A 21,605-nucleotide genomic window follows, 5' to 3' on the forward strand; every position below is an offset into this window, starting at 1 on the left:
CGGAGAGAGCAACGGACGGGGGAAGACTTTCGCTGCCGCGCTGGAAGCCGCTGGAGGTGCCCACGTGGGCGGCAGGCAAGGCGGCAGGTCAGGCTGGGCGGGATCCACTGACTGATTGATTGACAGGCAGCTTGATTGATTGGCTGATCGGTTGGTTGGTGGGCTGCTCAAGCCAGCTGGAGTCCCTTTCTTCCTTCCTCCTCCAGGTAACCCCAATTGCCCGTCCCAGGACTGAGGGATTTGGGGGTGGGGTGGGTGGAGGGCGCGCGAAGGGCGCGGGGTTGGCCCTTAACAGCCTCCCCCTCCTCCCTTGCAGTGTTGAAATTCAGATTGTAAGCTCTTTGGGGACAAGGACCTGCCCCACTTTTTACTTATTCAATAGTGGTGCTGTATTAACAAAAACCTTGATGTGCGCTGGTCACAAAATGTGTCTGTTTCTACACAAAAAGTAATGGTACTTGTGTTGCCCTATAAGAAAAATACCAAGCCCTTCACTTTCACTTTGTGACATATCCTAATGAAGACTTTGGATTCTTCTTATGAGCCAACGAAAATGCCACAGAATGGGAGTGCAAGCGTTCTGAGTTGTCCAGGACACTTTTCTCAGGCTAGATCTATTGGCTAGATGGTGAACAAAGCACAAGGTGAAGAGAACGGGGAGAGAAAATTGGCTTCCCCGAAGGACTCAATTTTAATGATTTAAACCACAATTTAAAACACTAGTCAGGAAGATTCTATTTAATCATCATTTTTAGTAGAAGTTTCATATAACCTTAATACGTATTCAGAGATGTCAGTTTCATTAGGAGACAGGTACACACTAAGGAATTATTCCGAATTGTTTTCAGATTAATTTTCATCAAAAAGTGGGATGATAATTTGGTCATTTTAGTACTAAAGCAAAATGAACTTGTCAAGTCATTCAGGAGATGAACCTGCTCCAACTGTTCAATTAATCATGGTATTTTTGTCATGATGTGCCAGAATCAGCACCACCCAAACAGGCTTTTAAATTGTATAAATCAGACTGTTTATTCATCAAGTTAGTTTTCTTCTTCAACAAGCAACAACATTAACAAAACACACACATGTATTTCCCTTCTACAGTGGAGCAGACATACAGTAGAAGCTTCCTCGGGCATCAGGACTGCATGAAAGTGTTCTGTCCACGTTTGGTTTCACTTCTTATTCCTCTCCCCTTTCTCTTGCATTTACGTCCAGACTACTTCTCCTTGTTCATATCTACCCCGCTCCCCCAAATTCTTCTAATTAGAAGTAGTATAATCAATATTCATGATGATATATTTGACCTAGGTGTTTTTTCACTAATTGTTTTAAGAAAATTTTGAAATCTGATTTAATTTTTGTTAAAAATCTGAGTTTTTTTAATTCTCATTTTAAAAAAATCATTTATTTTTATCAGCCTTGGCTGGTGGTAAAACTATCCGAGTCCACATCTGGTAGAAGAGTGCCCTATTACTGCATCATTCGGACATGCACAATCTGGAGGGACCTTCAAATGTACCATAGAGGGCACTTTCTGTGAAACTGTGGCTAAGCACAACTTCTCTACTCATGCACAGACGTGTAGTTGAGTGTGATGTTTTACATTTACTTGCATGCTGCTTCCAGAACTCAAGTAGAAAAACGTATTTTATTTGAACCAGCCCTTGGAAAAGGTTGACAGAGTCGCTAACCTCTTGGTTGTTTTAGGGCACAGGAGTTGCTTTTAGTGAAGATGCAGCCTTTACGCAGCAACGTTTTGGGAAGTCTTTGGTTGTGCCGCCAGAGGCCTCTGTGCTGGACCCTGCAGTCGGCCCTCCGCGCTTGGGCATCCACCTGTGGCCTGGATTCTAAGGCGCTCAGAAGGGAAACAACGTTCAAGGGAGGCCTACAAGATTTTCATGCTAAGTTAGCAGCGGGGCCGTCTTTGCAGCATTTTCTACAAGAAGCAGCTCCTGTGCAGGAAACTCCACAGGTGCCAACTAAAGCAGCGGAGTACCCAGCGCCCTATTTTGGCCCCAGCACCTTGGCAGATGCCCGCAGGAAAGGTCTGTGTTGCTGCATAGTTTTGTCCTGCCACATAACCCCACTTCTCTTCCTGAGAAGGAACTGCACATCCTCTGTTCTGGTTTTGCATCCTGTGTGGATAGGAAGGAGACGCGCAGGGGGAACCTGATAGGGGAGCTCTACTAACGTCATACTCCTTCCAATTCCCAAACTCTGTGCTAGCGTTGCATGACAGGAGCAGCCTCTTTGAGACCCTTACTCTTGTTTGTGACATTAGCTCCTCCAGGTGTGTAATGAGGTGAGTACTGATAGCAATCAGTGAGGCTCCCATTTAGAGCAGTGTACGATTGTCTCTATGCAAAAGTTCTTTCCTCTCAAGGGGACCTGTTCTAGGGCTCATGTGTGGGGTGGACATGCATAGGGATTCCAACATACATGTCTAACATCTCTTCCCCAAGTAATCCACCCTTCTTCCTCTTCTTCCCCCTTCCAGTATACCTGGAGACCTATGGCTGTCAAATGAATGTCAGTGATACAGAGATTGCCTGGACCATCCTTCAGAGGAGTGGCTATCTGAGGACCAGCACACTGGAGGAGGTATGCTGGGCCCCTGCGGTTGCCTGTGGCAGCAGCAATCTTTCAGGCACACCAAGGACCCCTTGCAATGTCAGCAAGGTTGCTCCGAAGCCAAGCTCATGCCTCGCAAGCCGGCCTTGCGCCCCAAAGTGTGCTCTGCATCAATGGACGGGCGGCTGAATCATAAAACCTGCAGGTCGCTGGGTTGGCGCATTAGAAAGCAACAGAAAAGCCACAGGAGGGTACTGTCTTTACCAAGGAATAATTACATGTGATTGGAATAGTGACTCATTCTTTCCCTGTTAGCTGCCGCCGCCTCCTCCCTCTGTTCTTTCCTCCGTATTGAGTTTTAGATTGTTAACTGTATCAGGGCGTGAAATCTAAATGAAACCTCAGCCAGTAATCTCGTTGCTGCATTTTGCATAATGTGATGCTGCTGCCTATATGCTTATTTTTTTAAAAAACCTGATAAGTGCCTCCTTGAAGGGAGTATGGGAATCTATAGCAATTGGGGGGGGGGGAAACGTTGGTCTTCTGGTTGGTAAGCGTTTGGCACATGTTGCCAGGACAAATGTCTCTCTTCAACCTTGAGGTCTAGCAAGCGTAGCATTTTGAAACAGAATTATCTGAATCTGAGGATTCTAGTCTTGGGCTAGAGGTCTGCTCCACAGAGAAGAGTATTGGAACATTTGGCCTCGGAGCCAAAAAGTAGTAATAATAGTAATAATGAAAGCTCTCCCCTCCCAACCTATCTGGTTTTAGAGGACCACAGTTTCCCTTTCAATCTCCTCTCCCGCTTCTCTCTTCCATTAGGCTGACGTGATCCTTCTTGTCACATGTTCAGTCAGGTAAGAAACGGTTTGCTGGTTTCTTTGGTTTTCAACGGTGAGGTGGCTGGTTGTCATTGTGACATATCTTGGGGTCCTCCAGCAAGGCCTTCCCCCTCCGTTTTAACCTGGCACTCCCAAGAGGTGAGTATGCAAGCCATTTTTAATGGGTTTCAGGTTGTTCTGGCAGTAAAACTGTTGTAAAATATCTCAACTGAGTAGTAGCTGCCACCACATGCCGCAGCCTTTGTCAACCTGGTGGCCTCCAGCTGTTTTGGACCACAACTCCCATCGGCCCCAGGACGCTGGCTAGGGCTGATAGGTTGTTGTCCAATGCAGCTGAAGGGCACCAGGTTAGGGAAGGCTGACTTGGGGCAGTGCTAAAGGCGTGGGCCCACAGCCCTTTCCCACTGGTGCCGTCTCTTCGTGGCTATAAGGTCTGAGGGAAGAGGGCTTTTTGCAAGCGCTAACTTAGGATATTAGGCAGGAGTGAAACATGTCCCATGGCCCTCACAGAAAGGAAAGCAGGAGGAAACAATGGGGTCTGGTGGAACAAAATGTCAAACTTACAAATTTGTGTGCATGGTCCGTGATTTAGCCCAGCCAAACCCCAACCTGGTGCCCTCTAGATATTTTGAACTATAGCTCTCATCTTTCCTCACCATTGGCCGCGCTGGCTGAGGCTGGTGAAAACAGTACCTGGCTGATTTTACCCCTTCCTTCCCCACTCTCTGTGACAATAATTAAGTTTCCTTTTTAAAAAAAAAGAAAAGGAGGGGTCCTAATTATATATTATTTTCCTGCCAAGTGTGTTTTCCTAGCATCGAGGGTGGGACCTGGCAGATAAATCTCACCTCAGCCATCAGTTAATGTGGTCTCCCTTTGGCACACCCCAGACACCCCCTCAGCCTCCCAACATCAGTGTGAGGGTAACAGCTGGCCTAATGTACAGGGTTGTTGTGAAATAATGTATGTCGAGCATGTTTAGCATAGAGGAAAAGGACCACATAAGTATGAAGGATTGTTATTAGACATTTAAGTTAGGGCTGTGGAAAAATTGTAGGAATTTGAAATTGATTGATTGATTGATTGATATGCTGCTTAGTCATGTAGAAATGGTTTCTTCACCCTGGTTGGAGGTCACAGCTAAAGCTCTTGATCTGCTGCTCCTCAGGGAGAAGGCCGAGCAGACCATCTGGAAACGCCTGTGCCACCTCACGGCTCTGAAATCGAAGCGGCCTCGGTCTCAGGCACCCCTGCGGATTGGGATTTTGGGTAAGGAAAAAAGTCGCCACAAATATTCTTGCAGGGGGGGGAAGCATGAATTGGTACCTGGGGGCAGGTGTTGAAGATGGCTTCCTAAGAACATAAGAACATAAGAAGAGCCTGCTGGATCAGGCCAGTGGCCCATCTAGTCCAGCATCCTGTTCTCACAGTGGCCAACCAGGTGCCTGGGGGAAGCCCGCAAGCAGGACCCGAGTGCAAGAACACTCTCCCCTCCTGAGGCTTCCGGCAACTGGTTTTCAGAAGCATGCTGCCTCTGACTAGGGTGGCAAGCACAGCCATCATGGCCAGTAGCCATTGATAGCCCTGTCCTCCATGAATTTGTCTGATCTTCTTTTAAAGCCATCTAAGCTGGTGGCCATTATTGCATCTTGTGGGAGCAAATTCCATAGTTTAACTATGCGCTGAGTAAAGAAGTACTTCCTTTTGTCTGTCCTGAATCTTCCAACATTCAGCTTCTTTGAATGTCCACGAGTTCTAGTATTATGAGAGAGGGAGAAGAACTTTTCTCTATCCACTTTCTCAATGCCATGCATAATTTTATACACTTCTATCATGTCTCCTCTGACCCGCCTTTTCTCTAAACTAAAAAGCCCCAAATGCTGCAACCTTTCCTCGTAAGGGAGTCACTCCATCCCCTTGATCCTTCTGGTTGCCCTCTTCTGAACCTTTTCCAACTCTATAATATCCTTTTTGAGATGAGGCGACCTGCAAGGGTGTGAGCCCTCTTGAGTGCCACCCACCTTGTACTCGCAGTCAGGGAATCGGTGCGTGAATTTCCCAACCTTCTCCGGCAGAAGACGGGTTTGAACCTGCGCCTCTGCCTCCGAGCACCCAGGCGTGGTGCTCATTCCATATCTTTCCAACTCTCCGAGGCAGGTGATGCTGAGAATAGCTTTGGGTATACATCCCCCATATTTGCCTTGTATTCAGTTTGTTAGCAGCTGTGGGCTGGTGCACATGTGCGAGCTGGCTCTTTGGGAAGTGCAGCGCCCAGAAGTGATGTGCAGGTGTGAGCGGATCATCATAAACCGCACACCACAAACAGAGCTTCCTTGTCACTTCAAGCGCACTGACTTTAATGGAGCCACCTCGCATAGTCAGGCCTGCTCCACACCTGTGAGATCCTGAACTGCACAATTTCAGGCAGCTCTGTGAGGGAGGGGGGAGAACTGGGCTAGATCCTTTCTCCTTTCCTGTTTTCTACTTTGCTGAGAGGTTTGTTTTGTTTTGTTTTTGAATGCAGCAGAGTGTTCAAAAGTGGTATTACCGCCGCCGCCACCTGCAGCCTAAAGTGGGACAGCCTGTTCCTACCCCCTCCCTGTTTTGCATGTGCAGGTGCCATAGGCTCCGCTGTGAGTGAGCTTAGGACCACAATACCTGATGGACCGCCTCTCCTGACACGAACCCACTCATACCCTATGCTCCACATCTAAGGCCCTCCTCCAGGTGCCTCCTCCGGGTGCCTACTCAGAGGGAAGCCGGGAGTCTGGCAACAAGGGGATACTTGGCTCAGCAGTACGACATGTGAGAAGGATCTTGGAATTGTCGTTGCTCACAAGCTGAAGATGAGCCAACAGTGTGATGTGGCTGCAAAAAAAGCAAATGCTATATTAGGCTGCATTAACAGATGTACAGTTTCCAGATTGCGTGAAGTACTAGTTCCCCTCTATTCAGAACTGGTTAGACCTCATCTTGAATACTGCGTCCAGTTCTGGTCTCCGCACTTCAAGAAGGATGCAGACAAACTGGAACAGGTTCAGAGGAGGGCAACAAGGATGATCAGGGAACTGGAAACAAAGCCCTCTGAGGAGAGACTGAAAGAACTGGGCATGTTTAGCCTATAGAAGAGAAGACTGAGGGGAGATATGATAGCACCCTTCAAGTACATGATAGGTTGTCACATAGATAGAGGAGGGCCGGGATCTCTTCTCGATCGTCCCAGAGTGCAGGACACGGCATAATGGGCTCAAGTTGCAGGAAGCCAGATTTCGACTGGACGTCAGGAAAAACTTCCTAACAGAGCCATACGACAATGGAACCAATTAGCTAGAGAGGTAGTAGGCTCTCCGACACTGGAGGCCTTCAAGAGGCAGCTGGACAGCCATCTGTCGGGAATGCTTTGATTTGGATTCCTGCATTGAGCAGGGGGTTGGACTTGATGGCCTTGTAGGTCCCTTCCAACTCTACTATTCTATGATTCTATGAAAGGGAGGGCCTTCTCAGTGGTGGCCCCCAAATTATGGAATGATGTTTTTGACGAGGTGCGCCTGGCGCCAACACTGTTATCTCTCTGGCGCCAGGTCAAGACTTTCCTCTTCACCCAGGCATTTTAGCATGTGTTTTTAAATTGTTTTTTGTGTTTTAAAATTTGTATATTTTTAAAATTGTTTTTAATTGCTGTAAACCGCCCAGAGAGCTTCAGCTATGGGACGGTATATAAATGTAATTAATTAATTAATTAATAATAAATAAATAAGAAGTCAAGCGCTGCATGCGCATTGTATGTTTCCTAAACCTTTCTCCTCTGGGATTTCTGCTCCCTTGCAGACCCTCCTCAGATCTTTATACCTGAGCATTCTGTGCCCTGCCCATGCAACCTGTTCTCTTCTGCCTGCAGGCTGCATGGCCGAGAGGCTGAAGGAGAAGATCTTGGACCGGGAGAAGCTAGTAGATGTTGTGGCAGGCCCAGATGCTTACCGTGACCTTCCCCGGCTCCTGGCAGTGGCCGAAACTGGCCAGCAAGCTGCCAATGTCCTGCTCTCCCTGGATGAAACTTATGCAGACGTTGTGCCAGTACATACGAGTGCCAATGCTAAGTCGGCATTTGTGTAAGTCATGGCTGGGCTTCTTGTTCCTGCAGCTGGGGTCTGTGGGATGGCGGCTTAGGGTATGTGCCCTGGGAATCTCTTTAAAGGGATCTCTTTGCGATTCCAAAGGCCTTGGCTTCACATCTGACTACCTCTGAGTTACAAGAGCTGGTTCATTTAAGACCCAGTCTCCGTGGGCTTGATATGTGTGGCTCCAAAATAGCCTCTTTCTAAAAACTGTGGCTCTAAGAAAAGCCAGTTGCTGGACCTCATGCTTGAAGGTACCATCTGAAGAAAATGCTGCTGGCTGCACACACTGGACTCCTGGTTCCCTGACTCTGCTGTTGCCCTTCAGTTCATGCTCCTTGTCTTCTTCTTGATCTTCGGCCACCGCCAGGAGACGGGCTTGCCAAAGTACCCTGAATCTTGGGGGTGGCGGGGGGGGAACTCCCCACATTAAGTGCTTGGAAGAGAACATAGCATTTGGTTTAAGCATGGCTCCATCCTTGGCTTGTTTCTCTGCTTTCTGCTTATTACAGACGTTTCAAAGGGAGGGGGCAGGGGTGGGACTTGGGATGTTCAGCTGTGTCATTGCAAGTGGGAGAGGGGTGGCCAGCAGACTCCCTTGGTGGGGAGGGAGCGAACGAAGCCCATCACACCCCTGTGCCAGCAGATTAAAGCCGGCCTGGCCCTCTTGCCGCCATGCTTCTGACTCCTCCTCCTCCCTCCAACAGGTCCATCATGCGCGGCTGTGACAACATGTGCAGCTACTGCATTGTACCGTTCACCCGCGGCCGTGAGCGGAGCCGGCCTGTTGCCTCCATCCTCCAGGAAGTGCAGGTGCTCTCGGACCAGGTGATGCGGCCCCTGCCCTTTATTTATTTTATTTATTATTAAATTTATTAGTCGCCCATCTGGCTGGTTATCCAGCCACTCTGGGCGACGTACAAAATAAAACATACAAATACATTAAACATTAAAAATCTGAAGCAATAATAGTAAAACCTAACTCACCCCAAAAGCCTGCCTCAAGAGCCAGGTCTTTAAGGCTCGGCGGAAACTCATCACAGAATAATGCTGTGGGTGGGAACGGAGGCTTGCCAAGTGGGATGGGGGCAGGGCTACCTCCTCTTCAGGTGGAGGCTGATGAAACCTTTAAGCCAGGGGTGGGAAGCCTCAGGCCCAGGGGCTGAATGCGGCCCTCAGCGCCTCTCAATCTGGCCCTCAGGACTCTTCCCCAGGCCATGCCCCTCACCCGCTCTGCTCTGCATGCTCCTTGAGGCCTTTTGCCGGATATCGGTTCTTGCTTCCCTCGGTGGAGGTTAGAGAGGGATGTGTGACTAAATTAAGATTAGTTGTTCCACCCATTTTTTCTTCAGACCCCGCCTACCATGGAAAAAATTATTTATTTATTGCACTTGTATACCGCCCCATAGCCAAAGCTCTCTGGGTGGTTTACAACAATTAAAAACATTAAAAACAAATATACAAATTTAAAAACACATTTTTAAAAAGCAGTTTAAAAACACATGCTAAAATGCCTGGGGAAAAAGACTGAAAAAGTCACAGCGGGGTCTTCACCTTCCCCCAACTTCACCTTACGTGTGACAAGCATGCTTGCAAGCAACAAGGCGTGGCCGCTTGCATTATAGTTCACATCTAGTTCTGTCCTCTAACACCAATCCTTCTTCCAGGGACTGTGAATACTTTGGGGGGGGGGGAGTATGTTTAGTTTTAATTTCCATTCGATTGTATTTTTCCTCCTTATTTTCTTATTTCTTAAATGTTGTTGAATTATATTATTTTGATTAAATAGATAAAAAAGTTTTTAAAAAATATTTCAGGTCTAACACTGATTGCTGGCTCTTTTGGTCTGTGAAAGGGTGCCTCTTATAGGACGTTGCTGTAACGCTGGAAGCAGACATTTGTTTTTAAGAGAGTTGAAAGCAATTTGAAAGAAGCTTCACTTTTCATGATGCAGGTCAGTTTTACCCAAGCTGGTGCCCTCCAGATGACTTGGGACTACAGCTCCCATCAGCCCTAGCCAGCGCTGAGGCACTCACTTGTTTTGGCCACTCTGCCTCTGGTCAGACAGTTTTTGCAGGTTTGGTGCAAGTGGCGCAGTCACAAACAGCAGGCGTCTCTTCCAAAATGCCTTCAACTCTTAGTTTCTGCCTATCGTCCGTCTCCATCCCTTCTCTCGTTGTTTTAGACGGCTCCCTTTACCCCCAGTATTGATCATCCTGCCTCCTGTTGCAGGGTGTGAAAGAGGTGACCCTCTTGGGCCAGAATGTCAATAGCTACCGGGATACCTCTGAAGTCCATTTCCTCTCAGCAACACCAACTCACCTGAGCCGCGGATTCAGCACCATCTACAAACCCAAACAGGGCGGGTTGCGCTTTGCAGACCTCCTTGACTGTGTGTCTGCGATTGACCCGGAAATGAGGATCCGCTTCACCTCCCCGCACCCCAAGGACTTCCCAGATGAGGTGGATTCCCCCCCCCTCCGCTGGCCATGGGCAGCCAGTCGCTAACAGCCTGGTTCTCCCTTAACTACCACTCTGTTCTTGGTAGGTCTTCCAGCTCATGCAGGAGAGGCACAACATCTGCAAACAGCTGCACCTCCCAGTCCAAAGCGGCAGCAGTCGTGTTCTGCAGGCTATGAAGAGAGGGTGAGCGAGAGAGGAATTTTGTTGCAAGTTGTAGGAAAAAAGAAACCTATTTGTGTGTGTGTGTGTGTGTACATACGTACCTACATATATATATATATTAAAAACTCAGCAACATTAGCTTGGCAAACAGATGTTATAAAGCAGCCTTTCTCAACCTTTTGGGTCCCCAGATGTCGCTGGACTCCCACTCCCATCAGCCCCTGCAGCCAGCATGGCCAGTGGTCAGGAATTATAGTCTAGCAACTTCTGGGGACCCAAAAGTTGGGAAAGGCTGTTATAGAGTACAAATGTCTTTAATTTACAAAAATGAATGGAATGGGCTGCCTCCAAGTCGATCCCGACTTATGGCAACCCTGCAAATAGGGTTTTCATGGTAAGCGGTATTCAAAGGGGGTTTACCATTGCCTCCCTCTGAGGCTGAGAGGCAGTGACCGGCCCATGGTCACCCAGTGAGCTTCACGACTGTGTGGGGATTCGAACGCTGGTCTCCAGGACATCATCCAACACCTTAACCACTACACCACACTGGCTCCACATTTCAGGCATCAGGTCTGCTTGTGGGCATCCTGGGGATATCTGGTTGGCCACTGTGAGGACTGGATGCAGGACTGGATGAGCCCCCTTGGGCCTGATCCAGGAGGGCTTTCTTTACGCTTTAAAGAATGTGTACAAAAAGGGAGAGCAAAATAACCCAGACAAACTGTATAGTAGAGAATCTCACCGGAATGATTGTTGTGGGACTGCTGGTCACAGCCCACCTCCTTCCAAATAGCTGGGACCAAATATCAAAGAATCTGTTTTGCTGTCTTTTCCCTCTGACTAGTTTGCATTGCAGGGTTGATTTTTCAGCAAGTGCCAGCTGCCAGATTCTAGGGTACCACTTTTTAATAGAAAAGTCAATGATCCCGTTCCACTTATGCACAATTTCCCTACATACTGCACTGTGCAATTAGGTCTTGTGAAACAGCTTTTTTTCTCCCTTAAAAATGGAGAGCAACGCAAAGGTTGAGTCGCAGTGGACAAACTATAGCATCCCAACAATGGCGAAGATCAGAGACCACAAGTCTTGCACCAAAGCACATTCCCATGATAAATCAATACGTCACAGTGCAAGCTGGCTACATCTGGCCCTGCAGTCAATGCTGTCTCGTCCATGACATCCCTGCTAAATTATTACAAGGTATCTTAAAAAAAAATGCTCCCTGTTCCAGTAGTAAAGAAAAGTTTTTGGGCTGTAAGAAACAGATATTGCACAAATTAATGTTGCTTCTTGTTGTTGTTGTTGTTTTGGGGTGGGGGAAATGAGCCACATGTGGAATATACGAATGTATGTAGTTGTATGCAGCATGTTGCCTGAGGCTGCATCTGTGGTCATCTAAATGCCCTCTTTCCCCCACCCTCCACCCCAAGGTATACACGGGAAGCTTACTTGGAGCTTGTACGCCACATCCGGGACTCTTTGCCAGGTTGGTGCCACCTCTTGTTCCTGCTTGCTTCCTCTTTCCCTGCTCACTCTGTCCATCCATCCATCCGTCCGTCTGTCCGTCCATCCGTCCGTCCCTCTCTCTCTCTCCCTTCTTAAAGGAGCCCAGGGCAGCAAACATCAAAATGTTCATCAAAATTACATCGATATGGACTTTAAACTTAACGTGTGTATGCATGCAAAAATGAAGTAGCAATTTTAGCTGCATTGCTTTTGTGCATGCTTGTGTGTGTGATGAGAAAATAGTTCTGCTTCCAGAGCCCTGTAGGGGTTGCTGGGAAGGAGCAGCAAAGAACTGGGGAGATTTCAAGGGAAGGTTGCCAAAAAGTTTGTTAGAAATCTATACAATAAATAATGACTATCATGCATTTCAGGCAAATGCCTCCCAAGGTGGCTGTGTGTGAGTGCATCAGTTGATCTTTCTCATTGTAGCTTTATTGGGCAAAGACCCTCCCTGTTCTTGCTCCCCATGCACCAGAGAGGCAGGCAGGCAGAGAGAGAGAGAAGCTTCCCTGCTGGGCTCCAGTGTGGTTCACGGCTGGCTTTAGAGAGAGTAGGTGGGCCTTTCTGTATCCAGACCTGCTACTGGAAGGCCTTCTCAGCCCTTCTCCTGGCTTCTGAGATTTTTACCCAACGTGGCCTAATGTTTTCAAGCTTTTCCCTGCGGCAATGTTGGGCTAAAAATGTGATTTTGGAAGAATGTGAAAGCTGCGATTCTCAGGCTGCCATACAGAAGAGTAGAGCTGGTTGGGATCCAGCCCCTTTCTCTCAAGGCATGTTCACCATTTTCCTTGGTGGCATCTTCCTTCTGAGGTTTTCCTGAAATTAGGGTTTGATGGGTGCCTTATTCCAGATCTGAGCAGAGTTAGGAATTTCTTCCTGAAGTTTAATCATCAGACGTGTCTTTTGAGATGCAGCCATCCTGTTTATCATTCACGTCCACCTGTTGCATCATCACACTCTTTGTGATTCATGGGTAGTGTCTTATTTTGGCCCCTTGCATGGCAGGCGTGACCCTCAGCAGCGACTTCATTGCCGGCTTCTGTGGGGAGACGGAGGCAGACCACCAGCAGACACTGTCCCTCATTCGCGAGGTCGGCTACCACATTGCCTTCATCTTTGCTTACAGCATGCGGGAGGTGAGAGATCTGGCCGGTATTAAGTTGGGAAAACCCATTCCACATCCGCGCACCAGGGAGGTGATTCCAGAAGAAAAAAATGGGGTTCCTTGACCTGTTTTTCAGCTCGTAAACTTATTCTGAGCATACAAGGCAGAGAGAGAAAATGTCCGCGCTACAATTTTAAATAATTTCAAGTCTCAGGATCCAGAGTTTCTCTGTAAAGTATTTTTATTTTATATATTAAAAAAAACATGTATAGCCTTTGATATTTCTCTGGGTAGAGTGTGGAATTCAGTCAGTGGCTTGTGTAACCTGTGTCTCCAAAGGTGGGCTTCTCCACAAGTTGTGTTATGTTTTGGTGTTTAAGGCTGTAATCCTATACACAATTTATTTGGGAGTAGGTCACACTGAATCTGGTGGGCTCCTGAGTAAATTTGTATTGGAGAAGAGCAACAAAATGGTTTGCTGCACAAATATAACCTATCATGGAGCTGGGCCGTTGGGCAACCTCAGCTTTACTCTTCAAAAAAACCCAGCATTCTAGTCCTGAAGGTTGTTGAGGGAGCCTTGCAGGTATCCTTCATGCCTTTCTCTTGCCTTTACACTATTTCACCGCTTCTTTTAGAAGAATTGTAAATGATCTGAATATTTGTTTGTTTATACCCCCCTCTTTCCTTCAAGAAGCCCAAGGTTTGATATTAATGCCTGCATTGTGCAGGGGGTTAGACTTTATGGCCTTATAGGCCCCTTCCAACTCTACTATTCTATGATTCTATAAGGTAATGGACTTCAAAAAAGACAAATAATTGGGTGTTAGAACAAATTAAACCAGAACTATCCCTAGAAGCTAAAATGATGAAACTGAGGTTATCATACTTTGGGCACATAATGAGAAGACATGATTCATTAGAAAAGAGAATAATGCTTGGGAAAACAGAAGGAAGTAGAAAAAGAGGAAGGCCAAACAAGAGATGGATTGATTCTATCAAGGAAGCCACAGACCTGAACTTACAAGAACTGAACAGGGTGGTTCATGACAAATGCTCTTGGGGGTCGCTGATTCATAGGGTCGCCATAAGTCGTAGTCGACTTGGAGGCACATAACAACAACATAAGGTAATGCACCTGTTTCTCTCCCTTCGCTGTTTATCTATCCTGACAAGTCCTGTGAGGTACGTTAGGCTGTGAGAAAGTGACTGGCCCAAGGTCACCCATTGAGCTTCATGGCTGAGTGAGCCGTGGTCTCTCAGATCCTTGTCCAACACTAGGGGAAAGGCCGTGGCTCAGTGGCAGAGCACCTGCTTGGCATGCAGAAGGACAGGTTCAGTCCCTGGCAGCATCTCCACGTAGGGCTGGGAGAGACTCCCTGTCTGAAATCCTGGACAGCTGCTGCCAGTCAGCGCAGACAGTACTGAGCTAGATGGACCATGACCAATGGTCTAACTCAGTATAAGGCAGCTTCCTACCTTCTGAATGCTCTACCCGCTACACCACGCTGCCCCTCAATAATGGAGCAAAACAAAAGAGGCAAGATTGTGAGAATGTATCGAGTGTGTGAATGGGCATCACGTATTCCCATTGTCAATTTGAAAGGCCACAGAATTTTGAATTTGGGGCATGTGTAGCTGCATAACGCAGCTGGCCCCCTTAACAAGACATGGCCCCGCTGCTGTGGGGAGTAACTGGCTTAAGAGCCCCTGGCACTTTGCTCCCTCAGAAAACCCGGGCATTTCACCGCCTGCAAGATGACGTCCCGCCTGAAGTGAAGCAGAGGCGCCTCAATGAGCTGCAGACCGTCTTCCGGGCGGAGGCATCCCAGGCCAACGCAGCCGCCGTGGGTCACGTGCAAGTTGTCTTGGTAGAGGGCGTGAGTACTGCTTTGGTCACTGCTTCAGGAGTCAAGAGGGCTGATGGTTGCTGTCATATGGGTGCCCCTTTTGCACATGGGGTGTGGTGGGGGGTCTGCTTCTAACATCAAAAAGGGGCACATGGGTGGGGGGAGATGAACTTGATGTGCAACTGCATCCTCTCTGGACCGTCTTCAAGGGTAGCCCCATGTAGACTGCATTACAGTAGTCAAGCCAGGGAGCTACAAGGGTGTCAATTTACTGGTTGGTTGCCCAAACTCCTTTTTCCTCCAGCCCACCTCTAGCTCCAGCTCCAAGGCCAGGAGTGAGCTGGGCTTGGGAGCAAAGGGCCTTCACTGGTGGACTGTGTGGTAGGGGAGGGCAGGGTTCAGTTGCCCTCACTCACACACTCCTCTTGTTGATAAAATCCCATTCCACGCGTGCACACCACCTACATGCGGCTGGAGCAGGGGCATGCTTACGCTAGCGCAGCTGCTCTCAGACCATTCAATGTGGCTCCAAAAAGCTGTCACCGAGGAGGTCAGCTTAGGATTTTAAATGGGAAAACTGAATGAAGACCCTCCTTGGTGCCAGCATTGAGCTTTGAGGTGCTCAGCAGCCAGTTTAACAACAGGGTCTTTGTTTTTAATCCCAGCCCTGCTCATTGTATCCAGAAGGAAACCTGGGTCCCGAGTATGGAAACCCATCACTTCTTTTTAAGGGTTTTAATAGTTCTCTTTCTTTCTTTCTTTCTTTCTTTCTTTCTTTCTTTCTTTCTTTCTTTCTTTCTTTCTTTCTTTCTTTCTTTCTTTCTTTCTTTCTTTCCTTCCTTCCTTCCTTCCTTCCTTCCTTCCTTGGATTGCAGCTTTGGCTGTTTTCAAACATGGGAGCAAGTGAACCATGGGTGGATGGGGAAATAGCCCTTTCATTTAGTCCCCCTGCCATGCCCATATCTGGATGATGCTCTTAGAATTAGGTGTTTTCAAAACCCCAAAATATATATAGTTGCATATAAGAACTTCAGATAGGTGGGTTTCGGTTCCAATTGCTCAATTAGAGTTTGGGGAATGGGCATTGCTGGATTTTGGACTTTTACTCTTTGGCATAGAAAGGGGAGTTGGCCGAGGGGGAAGAGGGGGTGTGGTAGTCATGTGGGCTGGCCTATTGCTGCAGCTGCTCATATGAATGTCAAGCAGCCCCCCTGACCCCCCCCCCGCAGGACTAGTGGGCAGAATCCATGCCATTCCTCTTCACACTCACTATGTAGTGCCTTCATTTAAGCACCTCCCACTCTGCTGTGCTAACAAACGAACTGGCCCAGAGTGCGAGACATTGGTAGAAAATTAGCACACACCTTCCTTGCTTTTCCAGCCCAGCAAACGTTCGACCTTGGAGCTGTGTGGCAGGAATGACGGCAACATCAAAGTGATCTTCCCTGATGTGGAGACAGATGATGGCACCGGCTTGGGATCCGCAGTCCGAGTCCAGCCAGGCGATTACGTCCTGGTGAAGGTGATTTACCAGCCTTTTACTCTTCCCTAGGTAGAAACAATAGCCTAAGGAGAGCCTGGCTCCTGAACTGGGTCAAAGGCCCATCGAGTCCAGCATCCTGTACTCACAATGGCCAACCAGATGACTTAGCAGGAAGCCCCCAAGAAGGACCTGAGCCCAATAGTGCTCTCCGCACTTGTGCTCCTCGGCAACTGGCATTCAGAGGCATACTCAGAGGAAAAACATAGCCATCAGTGCTAGTAGCCTTATCCTCCATGAACTTGTCTAACCCTCTTTGGAAGCCATCCAAGTTGGTGGCCATCACTGCCTCCCCTCAGGGCAAATTCCAGAGTTTAGCTATGTGCTGTGTGAAGAAGTATTTAATTTTATCTGTCCTGACTCTTCTAGCATTCAGCTTCATTGGAAGTCCCTGAGTTTTAGTGTTTTGAGAAAGGGAGATTTTTTTTTTCCTTTTCACTTTCTCCACGCAATGCATAATCTTACACAACTCTATCTTTTTGTGTCTCTCCTCCCCCCAGCCTATTCACTATTTTGTGAACGGAAAAGTCCCAAATGTTGTAATTTTCACTGTTGGGGTAGTTGTTCCAGCCCCCTTCCAAATTTGCTTGCCTTTTTCTGCACCTTGAGATGCACCAACCAGAACTGTACACAGTATTTATAGGTGTGGTCGCACCATAGATTTGTATAAAGGTGTTGTGATACTGGAGTTTGCACATCAATCATTTTCCTAATTATCCTTAGCATGGAATTCACTTTTTACCAGTCCCTGCAAACTACCTTCATTGGGCTGTCCACCAGAACCCTCAGATCTTTCCTGGCCAGCCAGCACCAGTTAAGACCCCATCAGTGTAAATGTCGAGTTGGCGTTTGTGTTCCCCTGTGTGCATCACTTTACACTTGTGCCACTACTTTTGTGATTTTATTTATTTATTTATTAGATTTTTATCCCATCGTTCCTCCCAGTAGGAGCCCAGGTTTGGAAAGGGCATATGGGGGCTGTTCATAATTCCTTTTTATTTATTTATTTGTTAAACTCTTTGCTTTTACCACCCTGAATGATTTGGTAGTGTTCACAGACTTGGCCACCTCACTGCTCACCCTGAACTCCATATCACTTATGAACAAGTTAAGAAGAGATTTGTGCGGCTCTGCTTCTTGCATCCTTCCACCCAGCCTGGGTGAGGTTCTCTGGTGACTCCTAGAAGGAATCATAGAATAGTAGAGTTGGAAGGGGCCTATAAGGCCATCAAGTCCAACCCCCTGCGCAATGCAGGAATCCAAATCAAAGCATTCCCGACAGATGGCTGTCCCGCTGCCTCTTGAATGCCTCGTGTCGGAGAGCCCACTGCCTCTCTAGTAATTGGTTCCATTGTCGTATGGCTCTAACAGGAAGTTTTTCCTGATGTCCAGTCGAAATCTGGCTTCCTGCAACTTGAGCCCATTACTCCGTGTCCTGCACTCTGGGACGATCGAGAAGAGATCCCGGCCCTCCTCTGAGTGACAACCTTTCATGAACTTGAAGCGTGCTCTCCTATCTCCCCTCAGTCAAGAAGCTTTGCTTGTCCTCTCTCCTCCTACGGATCTGTCTTTCTTCTGCTCCTTGTAATGCAATTTGTAATTGCAAGATGAATTGTTGTTAACAGTATTTGTGGAGGGCCCATTAACCCAGTGGTGGAACACATGCTTCACACACAGAAAATTTTACCCCTGGCAGCTCCAGTCAAACAGGATTTCAGCAGCTGGGCTGGAGAAGACATCTCCTGCTGAGACCCTGGAGGTTAGAGTAGACCCCGCTGGCCTTGGTCAGCCAGAGGTCTGACTTGGTAAAGGCAGCTTTTGTGTGTCTGTAAGCTCTCTCATCTGTTCAACACCCTGTGCCTGTGTTCCATGATCCTTTTGAACTGTATTATACTGGCCATTTCACTTTTTTTTAACTTGCTGAAGCTCAGGGCCTCCTAGTCTTTTTCCATATGTTGCTCAATACTTTCAGCAGCTGACAGCCGAGTTTTCTTTTTGGAAAGAGAAGAAATATGCATGACTTGATGTACAGCTCCTGGAGGTGTGAGGATGCAAACCTGGAGTCACTGTTGGCCACTTTTGTCTTTCCCAAGCTCTTGGGATAGGGAGAGTTAGAGTGGGTGCTCTCAAGAGCGAGATACTGAAGAGATCTGGAGATGTTTATTGTGTGTCTTGAATTGTCGTCCTGTAAGGCCGATACAGAGCTTTCCTTCAGCACGTTTGCTCAGTCACTCTCCCCCCCCTCAAGAACCAGTGAATGCCATGATATTACAAAATGACAGGTGGCTGGCATGGACTTTTGCCCTAATGAGTTGCTTATTACTATTGGGACTTCTTAGCCACCCTTTATCACAAGGTCCCAGGGTGGTTTACAACAATTTAACTGCTGCATTAGGAGTTATGGGTTGAATGTGATGGGAATTTTGTAGTTTGTTGGACTGGGGGTCCTTGAGGGAATTGAAGACACAGGCTTGCAGCAAAAAGGTAGGCCTTTATTGGATGACAAGCGTGTGCTTGGTCAGTCTCCCTCTGAGTGAGTGGAGAACTGCCCCATGGTACTGCTTTCCTGGAGTTTTTATACACTTCAGGACAAAGAAATTAGCATTAATGAATCAGGAGCTTACACATCAGTATTACATTGACATTACAGTATTACATAGGAATTGCATTGGCACTGCATTATGTTCTAGTCAATTTGGCAAAGTTCAGAACTTCACATACCAGTACATGAGCTGAGTACTCCCGCTATTGAGCTACCTTTTTAGCTAAGTATTTTAGCCACTGCAGTTCTTTCTGCGTTTTGCAGATACCAAGATGTCCAGCACAGTGTTCTACGTTATCTTTTCAGGCTGTGCCAAGCATTTTATGCATTTCAGCTTAGGAGGCAGGAGAGAGAGCTCCAAGGAGAAAAGGGTTGTGGCTGGCTACTAAACTTAGTAAAATATTCTAAACCTTTATAGCTTTATAGAAGAATATATTTTTATTTATTGTTTGAATATAAGAATTCTCCATCAAATGTGCTTCTTTCTCTCAGGGTATATAACTGGTGGCCATCTTTGGCATGAGAAAGGGATCTGCCCTTGAGTCAGACTAGAGATGTGAAGGCCCAAGGAAAAAAACTTAAAAGTTCAGAAAAAACAGGGAAGATGGGACACTTTTTCATAAATTTTCCGGGTTTTTTCCAGACCTTCACATCTCTAAGTCAGATGCCAGGAGAGTTTTTTTGCAGCCTGCAGCTTGGCTCACCTTTCTGAGTTGACCTCACTCTGCAAAACCTCAAAAGCTGCCTCGCACTGTGTCAGACCCATTGCTCCATCTCACTCAGTAATGTCTGCACTGAGTGGCAGCAACTCTCCAGGGTGTCAGGCAGAGGTCTCTCCCAACCCTATCTGGAGATGGCATGGCTTGAACCCGGGACCTTCTGCATGCAAGGCAGATACTCTATGGCTGAGCTGTGGCCCTTCCCTTTCTGCCGTTCACCCACACATAATTAGCCCCTAGCCTGATAGTGTGGGTTAATGGGGTTGGAAGCTTCAGCCCTGCAGAGTATGTGGGGAGCAGTGCACGTCTACACATGCAGCCACTTCTCTTTAAAAAAAAATCCTGCCTCTGCTGTTTGGTGGAAAGGGAAGGGGAGTGGCAGATAGGAGTCCCCTTTTACATGTACATCCCTGACTGTTGGATGAGGCTTGGGGAATCACTCACACTCCTTCCCATGGCTGATTTCCCTTCATTTCAGGTTTACACTTCCGTGCTCATGTGTTTCCTAGACGGAGTAGTGTGATGGTGTGTTTGGCTGCATTCAGCTGTGCGTCAGGGACACCGGTTCCTTATGGCAGGGAAAGCTCTGCCAGTCAATCTCTCTCTCTCTGTATACATACGCAATGTTCCTCTTTCCAGATCTCCTCTGCCAGTTCCCAGACTCTGAAGGGCATCCCACTCTGCCGAACCACGCTGAAAGAATCTGCGGCGTTTGCTGATGCTCCCTTTGGAGTAGCAGAGTGAAGAAGCAGGTGGCTCTCCTACCCCCCAGAAGGAGGAGTGGAAGATGACTTTTGGACTCGTGCTGGGGAATCAATAATGCATGGATCTTCCTGGACCCCCGAGACAGCGCCTGGTACGTCCCAACCCTGCTTCCGCTATTACTCAGTTTAATGGTTACTCAGTTAAATGGTTGGATGGTTCAGCCTCCCTCCCTTGCCTTAGGACGCCTCTGTTTTTCAGAGTTCCTGCTGTGCCCTCGGTCCAGCCACCTCTCTACTTCATTGATGAACGCACACTTTGCGTTTTTGCTGCTGTTATCACTTCTGTTATGCTTTTGGGACTCATTCGCACCGCTCTCATCCTGCTCTCCCCCCTCCCCCCACTTTCTACCTTGGATACCCATGAGGCTGTTCAAGAGCAAGGGATCCCCTCCGTGGAGGAAGCGTGGCTCACTGTGCAGTGCATATCCTAAAGCCATCTCCGTCCTACCTAGAGCATCTTTGCCCAGTCCCGTTGGGTTGATGGGAGGCACTGGTCTGTCTGGCCAGCGTGATGTTGCAGTGCCCTGTGTGTGGATGGAAAGAGGTGGAGTGAATAAATTGTTTCAAAAGTATGTGTGACGTTTTTATTATAGTGTAATACATATGAAAACATTACAAGTATTTTGTAATATTACTGGACCAGTAAAATATTTTTGGACTGCACAGACCTAGTGCTGGTGGGCAAATGTCATCAGATTCTTTGCCAAGTTGACCCGAGTTCTTCACCAAGACAAATTCTACAGGCTGCATCAATGTAGAATCTAGTTCTGGTGCCACTACCAAGAAGTCCCTTCCCTTGATAGTCAGCCATGAGGACGGGGAGAACAGTCTGAGTTGACCCTCTCAGCAGCCCAACGGATTGATGTGGGCTTAGGCAGGTCTTCAGTCACTCCACTTCTCGACCACTAATGCCTTCGGCCACTGTTCTTCAACTTTGGTTCCCCAGATGTTGCTGGACTGCAGCTCCCATAATCCTTGGCCATTGGCTAGGCTGGCTGGCATTGATGGGAGTTGTAGTCTGACAACATCTGGGGACCCAAGGTTGAAGAGCCTTGGGCTCTTTGTTACTTGCTATCTGCCTCAGTTTTCCCATTGCTAAATGGGCACGATGACCTGCCTCATAAGGGGGGCAGTGGGGGGCAGTAACAGTGAGCAGAGTAAGACACTTTGCACTAAAACCAAATGAGTTATGCTGAAGTTACTAGTCCCTTTTATTCAGGCTGGCACCAGAAGTCCTGCTTGCTTACCTGCCTCTTCTTGTTTCCTGCACATACCGTAAACTTAACTGCTCGCTGTGAGGTTGATTCAGTAAGTGAGAGTCCCACACCCCAATAAGCTCCCTTCTTGTGGCCCAGGACATGCAGCGGCACTGCCCGGGTGCAGCAGCCAGCCTGGGACATCGCATTAGAAAGGGAAGGC

The 21,605-nt window shown here is 47.7% G+C and overlaps 1 protein-coding gene across 2 annotated transcripts; it reads left to right on the top strand.

Annotated features, from left to right (window-relative positions):
- The first annotated feature begins 26 nt into the window (after window positions 1–26).
- Window positions 27–20,758, top strand: CDK5RAP1 (CDK5 regulatory subunit associated protein 1). 2 transcript variants are annotated; one of them, XR_009763317.1, is made up of 15 exons: window positions 27–206; window positions 1,714–2,051; window positions 2,504–2,607; window positions 3,400–3,434; window positions 4,588–4,688; window positions 7,318–7,528; window positions 8,242–8,362; window positions 9,767–9,997; window positions 10,083–10,180; window positions 11,591–11,646; window positions 12,672–12,802; window positions 14,502–14,651; window positions 16,003–16,143; window positions 20,062–20,278; window positions 20,386–20,758. XR_009763317.1 is itself a non-coding variant. In XM_061630771.1 (14 exons), the coding sequence occupies exons 2-14, from the start codon at window positions 1,739–1,741 to the stop codon at window positions 20,164–20,166; spliced, it is 1,797 nt and encodes a 598-aa protein (XP_061486755.1). In that variant the 5' UTR covers window positions 27–206; window positions 1,714–1,738; the 3' UTR covers window positions 20,167–20,758. The 2 variants fall into 2 exon arrangements, 1 of the variants encoding a protein (XP_061486755.1); XM_061630771.1 differs by having other exon boundaries at window positions 20,062–20,758.
- Window positions 20,759–21,605: the final 847 nt, after the last annotated feature.

Source organism: Rhineura floridana, chromosome 6 (genome assembly GCF_030035675.1).
Source record: "Rhineura floridana isolate rRhiFlo1 chromosome 6, rRhiFlo1.hap2, whole genome shotgun sequence".
In the NCBI taxonomy this organism is placed as follows: domain Eukaryota; kingdom Metazoa; phylum Chordata; class Lepidosauria; order Squamata; family Rhineuridae; genus Rhineura; species Rhineura floridana.